This window comes from Microcaecilia unicolor, chromosome 6 (genome assembly GCF_901765095.1).
Source record: "Microcaecilia unicolor chromosome 6, aMicUni1.1, whole genome shotgun sequence".
Taxonomy (NCBI): domain Eukaryota; kingdom Metazoa; phylum Chordata; class Amphibia; order Gymnophiona; family Siphonopidae; genus Microcaecilia; species Microcaecilia unicolor.
The window spans coordinates 156,644,409-156,658,652 of NC_044036.1; the positions used below are offsets into that span (position 1 = coordinate 156,644,409).

The 14,244-nt window shown below is 42.5% G+C and overlaps 1 protein-coding gene across 9 annotated transcripts in view; it reads right to left on the reverse strand.

Moving 5' to 3' along the window:
* FLNB (filamin B) overlaps positions 1 to 14,244 on the reverse strand; it is a 223,423-nt gene that overhangs the window by 61,316 nt on the left and 147,863 nt on the right. For all 9 annotated transcript variants that reach the window (XM_030205341.1, XM_030205340.1, XM_030205337.1 and 6 more), the window contains exons 18-24: positions 13,729 to 13,898; positions 9,922 to 10,039; positions 8,680 to 8,942; positions 7,797 to 8,394; positions 6,639 to 6,812; positions 3,719 to 3,881; positions 2,991 to 3,151 (exon numbers count right to left, since the gene is read on the reverse strand). In XM_030205341.1, the coding sequence (XP_030061201.1) occupies positions 2,991 to 3,151; positions 3,719 to 3,881; positions 6,639 to 6,812; positions 7,797 to 8,394; positions 8,680 to 8,942; positions 9,922 to 10,039; positions 13,729 to 13,898 (1,647 nt within the window). The remainder of the gene's footprint in view (positions 1 to 2,990; positions 3,152 to 3,718; positions 3,882 to 6,638; positions 6,813 to 7,796; positions 8,395 to 8,679; positions 8,943 to 9,921; positions 10,040 to 13,728; positions 13,899 to 14,244) is intronic.

A 14,244-nucleotide genomic window follows, 5' to 3' on the forward strand; every position in this document is an offset into this window, starting at 1 on the left:
AATGGTAATGTCAAAGCAAGGTAAACAATTACTGGAATGTGGAAGCTCAAAATAATATCTTCTGGGTCATTTAAGCATATAGTCCTAACCCAGTTTACATCTATTCTTTAGAAAAGAAGCTCCTATGCAGGGAGTGATTAAGACTTCATCAGAAGGCAAACCCCTCAGCTATTTTACAACTAAACATCTCATGCAGAAGTTTGATCTAAACAGATACCCCACATTCCCTAAACTGGTTGGAGGAGATGGAGAATGTTCACAAACATTCCTTGGGGAGCAGGTAAAGCTTACAAGTGTTAGTAGATATTTTGGGTCTCTTAAGAGTTACAGCAGCTCTGGTGCATAGCTTCTGCAATGGCTGATCAGTGTGGTGAAGGGGATTTAATCGGAAAGAAATCCTAGACAGTTGTAAGTGGATACACTGTGCTGGAGCCCAGGCTTTGTACTGACTGAGGAAGAAACTGCTGGGTCAAACTAAAGTGTTGATAATCTTTACAACCTGTTTTGTATAGCCATGTCAGAATGCAGATGCTTAGGTGTGTGCTTGCATGAATTATAGTATTTGGCAAAACACAGGTTACATATCAGATTGGAATTACACAAAACAGCAGGATTACTCAGTCCTCTTTTTACAAAATTCTTGGTCAGTTTTCACAAGATACTGCAACTTCCCTTCAATCTGACTTAATTAGTCTAGTTCCGACTTGGAGCATATCAGTGCTAATGGGGGGGGGATATTTTCCAGGTTATGTGTACTGCTATTCTAAAAGTCAAATGTTCATACACAAATCCCCTTCTAGCATGCAATAGCTTTTCTGAAAGGTCACTGGACGACAATTCCCATGTACAATCAACCTTTCAGACATGTAAATAGCACATTACCATTTTAAGTCGACAAAGATGATACGGGGACGGGACGGCTTCCCTATCAGGATAGGCTGAAGAGGCTGGGGCTCTTCAACTTGGAGAAAAGACGGCTGAGGGGAGATATGATAGAGGTCAATAATGAGTGGCATGGTACAGGTCGATGTGGAGCGTCTGTTTATGCTTTCCAAAAATACTAGGACAAGGGGGCATGTGATGAAGCTATAGTGTGGTAAATCTAAAATGAATCGGAGGAAATTTCTCTTCACTCAACGCATAGTTAAACTCTGGAATTCGCTGCCGGAAAAGGTGGTTAAGGCGGTTAACTTAGCGGACTTAAAAAAAAAAAAAAAGGGTTGGCCGGCTTCCTGGAGGAAAAAGCCATAGAATGTTATTGAATAGACGAGGGAATACAGTATTTCTAGGATGGGCGGGACAAACTGCTTATTCTTTTGGCCACTGTCGGTGACAGGGTGCTGGGCTCGATGTACCCTTGGGTTTGTCCCAGCATGGCGATGCTTATGTACTTATGTCACCTTCAAGGTACCTTAAGAAAAACCCTTCCGAATGACAAAGGTTGCATACCCCTGGGCTAGAGATTAACCATCGACCTCGCTCTTCTGAAAAAGTGGGGGGAGTGAGAAAAGTGATCCCCTGGAAAAACAGCTTTTAGCTGGATTATAGAGGTACCTAGCTATCAAAAATTGCCAACCTCTACTTAGATCGGTACAGATGTCCATGCTGGACCCTTTGGGGGGGAGGAGCAGAAATGAATTGGAACATCTGGGCTTCATGTATTTTTGCTTAGTGGCCTCAAGGACACTGCCCATGGGATACCAATTGCCCATTACTGTACTCTGTGCCACTAGGGCCACAGTCTTAACACCAGGAAACTGCAGTCTGACCGCTAAGTTTGCTGGTACCTACGTGACCTGAGTTAAATCAAGGAGAAAATTTTTTTTTTTAAAAACCCACAGGAGCCATCGTCTTGTCTCACCATTGTCCACTTTGACTTTGCTGATTTCTGGCTAGAAGACAGGTTACAGATACCCCTGAAGTGGAAAGAGCACATCCCTCCATTTAGGAGGTTTATCAGACTTAATATATTTTAGTTGAAAAATTAGGCATTGTACACTTGTCATGCTTCAGGTGAGGTTCAGATTTTATGCATATTTATAGTTTGGTCCTTCAGGGCTGCAAATGGTTTTCTAGTCAACAGAAATGACAAGTGTACCATTTATGGCCTGCATGTCTTAGAACAGCTGAGTGATACAGAATAGAACAAACCCGCTTTTGTGGTTGGAAATTGGGCCCACAGGCTGTGAAATGGGCTTTTTAGAGGCCTCTCCCCAGGTATCCAAAGCTTACATCTGTTTCTCTTATCTGACATGCCCATGTTTGCATTGCTTTGTCACCGATTCCCCTGCCACAGCCAAAGACTTTTACCCACCCTCTTATCAGAAACATTCCTTTCTGTATATGTGCATGTTACCCTGGCCAGACTGTACATCTACATATTTTGATTTGCTTTGCCCAGCCCAAAACATGGCAGAGCCTGGACAGGGCAACAAATTGTAGCAATGCATTGGTATTTTTCCCAAAGGAGTCTTCAAAGGATTTCTTTTTTTGTCTGTTTAATCACTGTGCAGTGTGGGGCTGCAGGCAAAAGTTCTTGCAGTCCAGACCCTTCATACCCCCTCCCCATGCAAGGGAAGCCAAGCGACTGCTATGAATACTTCCTACCTATAACAGGAAGCTGTGTAGCTGTTCTCTGGCATCACATTAAAGCAGGCTTCTCAACCCAGTACTTGGGACACATCCAGTCATGTTTTCAGGATACCCAGAATGAATATGTATGAAATTTGCATACGAGGACAGTACATGCAAATTTCTCATGCATATTTGTTGCAGATATCCTGAAAGTCTAACTGGCTAGGTGTTATCCCAAGGACTGGATTGAGAACTATTCAATCTATTTCCTGGGCGAGCATGTTCAGGTCTAGTCTATGCACATTCATTGTCTGAAAATACACAACTATATCAGATCACTGAGCAAGAGCAAAGCCTATGCACTTGAGAACCAGGTGGTGGCAGAAGCTTGGCAGGCAAGTGGAATGCCATCCTACCTGGGATGTGCTCTCCCCCATAGGTGATGTTTACATTGTAATCTCCTGGGGCATACGGTGTATACTCCACACTACAGCTGCCATCTTTGTTATCTTTGCAGGACATCTTGGATTCTGATGGACCCTCAACTGTTATACCAAGCCCACCAATTCCAGCACCTCTGCCAAAGCAAGAGAGGTCATTAGCCTTTTAAACATTACAAAAGCAGCTCAGCTATGTGTCCTCTAGTTTATGGGAGCATGTTATAAAGTCAAGCTTTGCACTTCTCAAGTTTACTTTATTTTGGTAGTGTAAAGTTTGATATTTGATGCGGTACAAGCAGCACATTAAATTCGGTGATATAAACTAGCATTTTCTCCAGATAACTTAAGCATCCTGGTCTGCTTTGGTAACTATTACTCCTCTCCCGAAATGTACAGATGTGTTCATTTGAAACACATGTACTGCAGTTTAAAGCTGCATTTTCTTTTAGCTAAAACATTTGGTGTGAGAATTAACTCTGCAAAAGTGAAATTAAAATGGGACGATATTGTGGCAAAATAACTTTCTATACACAAATATCATTCCCCTGAACATCATTGGTGGCATCCAAGTGGATTTCATTTCAGCCAGCTAGAAAACTAATCAGCCACCCTTTAGCATAAGTAGCATTTAAATTGACTAGTGGATAAAATAGTTATGGGTACAAATTTGTTCATAACATTAAGAACCAACACGTAAAAATTACCTGGTAATGACAGAGAAAGCATTTGGTTTATTTGTGAGGCCTTCGTTAAGCCCTGGTCCCTTAGCCTGCACACGAGATGGATGGCAGCCTTCTGTCACACCCACTTTGAAGGGGCTGTTTGGGACAGGCTCATCATCATATGTAACCGCAACTGCATGAACACCTTAAAATAAAGTTAAAACTCCATCACATTGCAAGCCCACCATAGTACCAATACAGCCTCAACAAGCCACCTTGAACCAGTTGTCCAGGAACCGGCGTGTCATTAAAAAAAAAAAAAAAAAAGAGGCAACTGGCATGAGGCCCTATACTGCCTCACCCCTCATGAGCCAATTTCCTGGACATTCGGAAAAGCAAAAACTCCTGCCTTACAGCTAAATTCCAAGTATTACTCAAACTTTTAAAAAGGCTGTAAGAGCTGAAATTTGAATAGCAAAAACCCTTTAGCTTTAAAAAAAAACAAACAAAAAAAAACAGCCTTTCTATATTGTGGCTGATCTAAAATTCATTTAGTTTCATGGCCCTGCTAGTGTGATATTTTCTTCATTTTGCACCTATACACTAATATATGCGCCATTTTTACAAGCTTTGAACATGTGGAGGGGCATAATCGAAAGGGGTGCCCAAGTTTTCCTGAGGATGTCCTCACAGGATGTCCTGGCGAAGGGGCAGGGAAACCCGTATTATTGAAACAAGATGGGCGTCCATCTTTTGTTTCGATAATAAGGTTGGGGATGCTCAAAATCGCGATATTTAGGCCATCCTTAGAGATGGTCATCCCCGATTTTCGGCGATAATGAAAACAGAGGACGCCTATCTCAGAAACGACCAAATCCAAGCCCTTTGGTCGTGGGAGGAGTCATCATTCGTAATGCACTGGTCCCCCTCCCATGCCAGGACACCAACCAGGCACCCTAGGGAGCACTGCAGTGGACTTTATAAATTGCTCCCAGGTGCATAGCTCCATTACCTTGTGTGCTGAGCCCCCCAAAACCCCCTCCCCACAACTGTACACCACTACCATAGACCTTATGGGTGAAGGGGGGCACCTACATGTGGGTATAGTGGGTTTGTGGTGGGTTTTGGAGGGCTCACATTTACCACCACAAGTGTAACAGGTAGGGGGGGATGGGCCTGGGTCCACCTGCCTGAAGTGCACTGCACCCACTAAAACTGCTCCAGGGACCTGCATACTGCTGTCAAGGAGCTTGAGGCTGGCATAGAGGCTGCAAAAAATATTTTTACAATTTTTTTGAGGGTGGGAGGGGGTTAGTGACCACTGGGGGAGTCAGGGGAGGTCATCCCCAATTCCCTCCGGTGGTCATCTGGTCATTTAGGGCACATTTTTGTGGCTTGGTCGTAAGAAAAAAAAAAAAAAAAAAAAAAAGGACCAGGTAAAATCGTCCAAGTGTTTGTCAGGGAATCCCTTCTTTTTTTCATTATCAGTCGAGGACGCCCATGTGTTGGCACGCCCCAGTCCCGCCTTCACTACGCCTCTGACACGCCCCCGTGAACTTTGGTCGTCCCCGCGATGGAAAACAGTTGAGGACGCCCAAATTCGGCTTTCGATTATGCTGATTTGGGCGACCCTGTGAGAAGGACACCCATCTTGCGATTTGTGTCGAAAGATGGGCACCCTTCTCTTTCGAAAATAAGCCTGATAAAGAGTTAAGGAAAGCATGAACTCTGCAGAATGCCTGCATTAAGGAATTTATAAGACACCTTAATATTACTTAAATACTTAAGTCTAGGCCAAATTATATCCTAGCCAATGAGCAGTATCAGGTGTGGTCTGTCTCCTGTGATTCTGCACCAGTGCTGCAGAACCAGTTTGCCACTGAATTTAAGGAACTGGCCTGATAGCACTCCCTGCCCCCATCCTGCCTGTGCAGCTTTGCAATCTTGACAGCATTTCCTCATTTCAAAGGGAGCTGGGAAAACAGGAAATGCAACTGTCACCCTCTGCTCAGAAGAAATCAGTGGGAGTGGGAAGCAGAAGACGGAGATACAGCAGTGTGCAAGGGGGAAGGATTAGCAGGAAGAGTGAAGACTGGTGTAAATTATATACTGGTAGTGAACAGAATAGGAGAGTATGGGACAGATGAGCAGAAACCAGCTGTATTAAGTCATCGAAAGGGAAAGTAGAGCAGAAAAAATGAAAGCTGCAAACGTTTTGCCAAGGTAAGCACAAAAGCCAGTAGGCAATCGAAGAAATAAGGCTTCAAAAATTACTTGTATAGCATTCAAATAACTTCATTCATGGACCAGTCACATGAGATTTTTCCTCACTGTATGCACCAGCAAGTATAATCACTGGTCCCATCTTTTATCCAAAACTCTTTAAAGCTAGAAATTAGAGATAGTAACTAGAACCACAGTACTTAACTGAAGACCTGTGATAGAGACATGAAATGTCATTTTTGAAGTCTTTGGGGGGTTTTGTGGACTTATACATGTGAACATAACCCTAAAAGATGAAGAGTGGGAACAGGATCAGGCTCTTCAAATCAGACCAGAGAGACACTCAATATAAATTGTAAACTTCCAGTGGCGTCCAGAAGCGAAACTAACTGCAACACTCAAAGGTCTTTTTAAAGCCACTACGTTTTATATTTTAAAGATCCATCACTGAAGACAAAATAGCAGCGATTGTCCAACATTTATTCAGACTCCTGAAGAAGGCATGTTCCTTGCCGAAACATGGTACCGTGTTGAGTCACCCTCAAAAGTTTACACTTTATACTGAGCGTCTTTAGTTTGATTGAAGAGCCTGATCCTGTTCCCACTCGTCTCTGTGTGATTTCTTGTGGGATCATGGTATTCTTTCTACACCTATGGTTTTCATTCACATCATAACCCTTTCAGCAATTACAGGTGTGTTATACCTTGAATCACAATGGTAGAATGGAATGAACGGTACCTTTTTCAAAGGGAGTGTATTCTATAGCGTAAGTACCATCACCATGGTCTTTGATCATACAATCTGTGGAAGCTCCTGAAGGATTAGTGATGGATGTTTTAATATGATTTCCTCCTGTCCTTGTCAGGGGCCGTGCATCCACTGTGAAGTTGGTTGTGGCTTCACGGAAAACCTCTGCAGAAGGAACAAATCTACTGAACAAAAGGGCATTCCAGCTTGCTTTACTGTCTGACATACGAGGGCAAGTAGTACAAGGCATCTGAATAATAAGGCTGTATTTAGTACAAAAGCTTATGCCAGGTAACCGCCCTACGTCCATTTCAATACTCTCAGAAGTGACAGGAAATGGGCAATTAATCCAGCCTCAAGCAGGACTAAACAGTTCTACCGGAGTGAAGGAGAAACACGAACACCATTGTTAATCTTTTGCCAGCATTAATACATACCAGACCTTCATTAAATCAGGACTGAAGTTTCCCCAAATAATAAATATGAAGCCCTTACAGGTAAGTTTCTGATAGACCTGTCTAAGAACAAGATCTTTTCTTGACATCCTTTGATAGGGTACAGTAGAGCCTTTCTATTGGAGGAGGTGTCTACGGGTGGAGTGCAGAACATAGAGAACAAAGGATTAAGTACCGCACTCCTCTGCCATGCAAAGTCACTCAGGGTGACTACAGCATTCACGCAACACCCCCTCACATAAACCAGTTTCTCCTTTATACTAGGAAATGTTCATCTTTTGGACAGAGTGGGGCAGTTTTCCTTCCATATATAGTTTATAATGAGGAAGGGACGGGACATCTTACACTTAAGGCATCAGGCCTCCTATACCATGGATCACTAGAATAGCCAAAGACTTGCTTTTTGTTTATAATCTGCCTCCCCAGAAGCTTCCTGAACAAAAGTTACAACAGCATCACACAGCCAATGCTGTTTTCAGAACTGTTGATCAATCTCAGACAAATTGTAAAGCTGTAATATCTGTAAACTTACAAGCACCCTAAAATACACACCTCTTCTCACTCAGCCTAGTAACAGTAGGATATTGGAGCCTCTGTGCCAACACTGAGCTGTTTTTATTTTTATAATGTAAAAGGACAAATGGTACTGACTGGAAGTTCTACTCTTCAAATAAATACACAAGACGTTTCCTACCTTTCCCTTCTACTCCTGGTCCAGCCACTTTAATCCTGCTAGTATCCACGGCTGGATCAATCTGGACCCGTGTGGGGAACCTTGGCACATCCTCTCCCCCATACTTCATAGATAATGTATACATTCCAGCCGAGAGGGGTACGTAGGTAACGGCATGAGTTCCATCCTTGTTATCCTGCATGTGGACTTCAGCCTTTGAACCAGTATCTGACACAGCTTCCACAACCAAGTCTCCAGGTCCCGCTTGTGAGCAGTCCACATTGAGCAACCCTGCTTCCCCCATCTTACCACGCTCTAGGCCAGGGCCTGTGGCAACAACTTTGGAGGGGTCAAATGGCATTTCAACATCTGCTTTGAAAGGGGAGCCAGGAATGTGAACTTCCTCAAAAAGAATGTTGACTAAATAGTCACCAGGCTTAGTTGGAAGATAAGACACCGAGCATGTGCCATCACCGTTGTCCGAGCATTCGATTTTGGCTTCACACGGACCTTCTACTGTTAGGCCCAGTCCCCCAGTGCCAGCTCCTTTTGTGTCTATCGTAAATTCTGCTGGTTTTCCAACAAGACCACCTTTAAGGCCTGGACCATATGCTTTCACCTAGGAATTAAAAAAGGGCAGTGTGTAGATACATGTGTGTAAACATACATAATGTATTATGCTAGATCTGCAACTTGGTATTTGGTCAGCCATACCAGATCAATAAAACCCCAGTCCTATTAAAAAAAAAAAAAAAAAAAAGCTTGCCATAATTGTATTTTTCTGAAGTGATCTTTGGGACAAATCCAAGGATCTCATATAAATGTTTAATTTTGAAGTATTTGGGGGGGGGGGGGGGAGGAGAAGGGGTGTTCCAGATCCATCATAAGCAACGCTGGCTCTTACCTTTGTGGGATCTGGAGGCAAAGTGGCTTCTGTAGTGTAGGGACTTCCTGGAATTGGATGACCATCGTAGTTTACATCAACCACATGAACGCCCTCTTCTTTGGGGATAAACTTTGCAGAGCTAGCATCTTTGCCGAGTACTGGTTCTACCAGGCATGGCACAGCTTTCCTGGAAGGGCTAGTAATATTCACTTCCAAGTTGCCTTGTCCACCAGCTCCCTTTGTATCCACTAGGAATTCCTGGTCCTTACCCACTTCTACTCCTTAAAAAAAAGAAGAAAAAAAAAGGGGGGTAGGCACAGAAATGGCTATGAACATATTAACTTGATCATTTCAAGGTAGTGGTTTGCACAAATTCCAAATTCCCATTCTGAAAAAGGTGAGACCTATTTACTATTAATTTAACCAATTCAAATAGTATGGGAAATTTTTGTTTTAAGTTTGAAAAGCCCCAATATATAAGCCACATTTTACATCATCCACTACTTGAAGTGTAAAATCCCAATAAAAATATTAATGTACTAGGACCTGAAGCATTACATGACTGGTAACCAAGACACATTGGACCCTGAAGCTGCTTCAGAAGTATTTCCAGCTGAACACACAGGCAGAATACTGACCCAAATTAGGTAGACTAAATTTTACAACAGCAATATGTAGGGACTTGCAAAGCACTGGTGAATAGCACCCCCCCCCCCCCCCGAGCTGAAGACTGCTACCGTAATAAATGGACTAAAGTTTGCAAAGGAAATTAAAAGTGGAGGAATGAGGGAATCGCCAGGTGATGGCAAATGAAGACTCATCGAACCAGATTGCCAGCCTGGCTCTGAATTGGAAGCCAAGGAAGGAAACCTTATCAAGCACCTCCTCCCAAAACTCATATGTGCTTTGCAGATATATATATACAGTTCAAGTGCCAGTTCTCGCAACACAAGTTAAAATTATACAATGCTATGGCAAACCTTTCCCTCCCTACCTCCCACCCTAAAAATGACCACTTTAGTCTTAAGTTTCCAGACTCCGCGCTGGTTTAGGGAAGTGCATATAAGCACATGGGCATTTTTACAAGTTATAAAACCTAAACCATAGTCAAGCCAAAAACCAACACTGTGTAGCATTAAGCCAGAACCATGAAGTCTGATTGTGCTTTCGAACAGAATGCCTTCACCCCAACCCAAAGGCATCCTGAACTGTTTTGCTTACACAAACATGGTCCAACATGTCGAATCTGATTTTACTCACTGCTTGCAAGTCCATTAACTCTAATCTTGCTGAGATCAAGTGGAGCAGCAACTCCCACCGTGAATGGGCTTTTTGGAACAGGGTCACCACCATAGTCCACCGAAACCTTCATTCTACCCTAATTTGACAAAAAAAAAGAGACCAGTTTTATGCATCTTACACCACCATTTCTGTGATAACCCAAACTTCCAAGCAGCAGGGTCAGCTTTTGAGCTATGAGGATTCATAACTTTCAGCTGATTATAGACCCACGCTGTAGGGCTGAAGATCTGTAAAAAAATGGTCTAGAAGTTCAGCTTAACAAATGACGTATTCCCCTCAAAGGAATACTGCTTTGTGAACACCGAGTCGCTGTATAGCCAGTATTTTTACTATACTGCTAGAAAATGGATATTTCTAGTACCATCTATCCTTCAGCCAAATTATATGGCTACTATTCAGCTACTTAAATAAGCAGTTTAATGTAATCCATATAATGGTTTATAAAAACTACAGCTAGAAGAGAGTTTGCCAGCTTCTGAGTATTGAACACAACCTTTAATCATATACCCATTTCACTACTAGATGTGGTATTACTTTGATGGTATAACATGTGAAAGTACTGTAAGTACTGTTATGTAGCCTCCAGTGAATGGAGTTTAGTGTAAATATATTTCACTACAAGATAAATGCAGTCTAGTCCTTTCATCATTTCCATTCTGCTCTTTGGTTATGTGTAATGTGGGCGTTAAGGTACACGGCTAGTAAAGTTTAAGGGTTACGCCTTTTCACAATAAAGTGCTGTCAGACCCAAAAGAAATATGGCAGAGTGCATAGATTCCCCGTTAGAGATTACAAACTGGCCTTAAATTTCCAATCAGGCAAGACGAGGAAAGTACAGAATCACATGGTGTAGCTGCTGTGTCCCAAAAACTTCAAGCAGTACAATAAGGAGTCCCACCTGGAGAGCTACTAGGTCTGTAAACAGACCTTCAGGATTTTATACTGGAAAAGGTGTACAGGATGCTGCTTAGGATCCCTTATGTTACAGGGATCTGCAGGCCATCATTCATTAGGAGAATTTACGTACACCGGAGATATTTAGGGCGTATGAAAGGGGAAGGGATTTCATATACTGCCTCTCTGTGGTAGAACGTGGTTTACATATATTATAGAATAAATGTCAACAATAAAATTTGGTGCTTTTGTTATGGCATCTGCCGTGATTGATGGGTTTGGCAGCGGTAGTTGAGATCTGGACTTTTGTCCATTTGCCATAGCTTAATACAGCATAGACTACACCACTAAATCATTTTTTTATTAAGACAATATTCAAGGTGCAGTCACACCATGGACTATAATCAGGGGTGTGCTGGTAAATTTTTAACAACAGGCTCTTTCTCCGGACGTAGCCAGTTCTGCAGTTGGAAGGGCCAGGGGTGGCTGGGGGGGGGGGGGGGGTAGCAACACTTGCCTCTCTCTCCTCCCTTCCTTCGTGCGGGCACGCTAGGCATACCTTTGCTGGCAGCCAATAAATGGACTGCCACCACTCCCAACATCTTGCTCTGATCAGCATGCTGGAACTTCTCTCACATGCTCGAGAAGTCCCAGCCTGCTGCTCAGAGCTGGAAACAAGGAACAGGGAGCAGCAGCAGTCTATATACTTGGCTGGCAGGGCTCAGCATCCCCACCAGCAAAGTAAAAGAGAATTCAGCAGGGGGCCCAAGCCCACATTTTGGGAGCCAGTTGTTAAAGTAGCCATGGAGGGCCCTACTTTAACAACCGGCTCCCAAAATTCTCAAAAAATTAACAACCGGCTCTTGCGAGCCCGTGAGAGCCTGCTCCAGCACACCACTGACTATAATGGTCCTCGCTCAGACTGAATGTCACATATGCACAGTGCATGACCACAATGTCCTCTTGCAAAACAAAACGAACAGTAAGCAATAAACTTGTCACTTCTCACTGCTGCTGGGTTGAGATCTCATACCCAGCAGCTCTGCTACCAGCGTTCTTCTGTAACAGTGTCCAGCTGTAAAAAAGTAGAAATCTTCCTGTAACTCCAAAGTTTTCAGCATTCCTGTTTCAATCTTACTACTTTCATATTGTAGTTATTCCCGAGTCCCTGAAGCAGTTAAAGCCAGCAATGTTTGACATATAAGGGAGCTACAGGACATTTTCTACTTTTAAAGCAGACGCCATAACGGGAGAGCACTGGTAGCAGCACTGCTATGTACGAGATTCTCAACCCGTCAGCAGTGAGAAAAGGACAAATTCATTGCTCACTTATTTTGCAAGAGGGCATTGTGATTGTACATTGTGCATATGTGACATTCAGTTTGAGTGATGGCCATTGTAGTCATTAATAGAGATGACACGGGGACAGGGACCAGCAGTAACCACAGGGATGGGGATTGGGACAGAGCTTGCAGGGACAAACTTTGGACTGTTATTTATGTTTGAGAGATGCAGACAGCGATATTTTGATTTTTTTGGAAGCAAGCAAGCATAGTGGCCACAACTAGCAAAATTTGCATGGGGGATCCTGTATATCCTGCTACCAGCACATCTTCTAAGCAGACATCTTCTACTGCTGGAAGAACTGTTGGAAGTCAGGAGAGCTAGACTGAATCCTCAGATTTTTGATGACTTATTATTCATCTACAGATTATCATAACAGCGCTTCCTAGGGCATATTTTTCCCCTCTAGGGCACACAGAACAGGTGTATTTTGTACCCCTGGATAGGATTAGGATTCCTCGGGGAGGTAGAAATCAGGAGGTGAGGAGGGTTATTATAGTTGCTCACTGTTATTGTTTTCTATTTGTAATGTATACACAATAGTTGCATAGAATATTGTTCCTTTTTATACTTTTAATAAAAAAATGTGAAATATACAATCATAATTGTTCAAGGCTTCTGTAGATGAGGACAGAGCCCATGGGGACAGGGCAGGGACAAACTTTGTCCCCGTGTCATTCTCTAGTCATTAAGTATATGTTTTAAATGACTATAGTATGTATATAGAGAGTATTAAAAGCTGGTCACATTTTTATAACAAAATATTATAGTTTGGGAGAACATGGGTTCCCAAGTGCATGTAATACATGGTGCTTTGAAGACCCAATGAATGAAAAACTTATCCACCCCTCTCTAGTGGTCTAGATATTCAAGACTGCCATATAGGTGAATTATACCTCCGAGGATTCTTTAGCATTTTTTTTATGCATGCTGTAGATTGAATTTAATGATTTTTCCCCCTGGCTTGTGTATTGTGAGAGTTTATTAAAATGCCAGTGGCTATTATTTGGTCAATTCCATTAAGACATCTTAATCCATAGCCAGCATTAACTAGTGCAGGGGTTTTCAACCCAGTCCTCAGGACACACCTAGTCAGTTAAATTTTCAGGATATGCACAATAAATGTGCACGAGAGATTTGCACACAGTGGATGGAGGGCATTCAAATCTCTCATGCATATTTACTGTGGGTATCCTGAAAACCTAACTGGCTGGGTGTGTCCTGACTGGGTTGAGAACCCCTTGGCTAGGGCTATTTGTCTTATTAGAATTACTCTCCCCTTCCACCACTGATTTGGCAAACTGGGCACTGTACTCTGGACTTGATCTCTGCTACATCCTATGGGCAACGTTAGCCAAAAGATTCATGAATTCCAGGGTCCGTGCTATTCCAGCAGTAGGAGTACAATGATGATGCTTAAATACAGCTATATTTTAACAGTATAGTACTAGTTCCTTTATTCAACAGGCACATCATAATTTTGAAAAATACTTTTGTATATTACAAAGTATAATTCTACATCCTTACCTGTTGAACTGGTGTGTACCTGACTGTGTGTGAATAGTCGTAATTGTCAATTATCTCAAAGTCTTTCACAGCATCTCCTTCTCCAGGCCCAGTAAAGTGAACATCCAATGGCGCTTTCCCAGCTCCTTTGGTGAACACTGTAAAATGGGTTGGTTTACCATTTTCAACACCTACAGAAGGAAATAGGAGCGATACCCAGATTCATATTCAACACAGATAATGAAAAAAAAAAAAAATTCCTGTACGTTTTCAACTATTACTGGGGGGGGGGGGGGGGGGGGGGGAGGGAGCTGAATAAATTAGAAAAAAAAAAAAAAAAAGATGTGCTTTAACAGTAATGGAGTAGAGATGTAAATTTTTGCCTGAATTAACCTAAGTTGTACCAAACGCAATATTAAATGTTTATAATATGCTTATGTAAAATGGATCAGACTACAATATATTTTAAACTGTTCAACAAGCAGCATTGGAAATGGCTTTGACAAAGAGCCCAGTTAAGTACCTGTGATCAGGGAA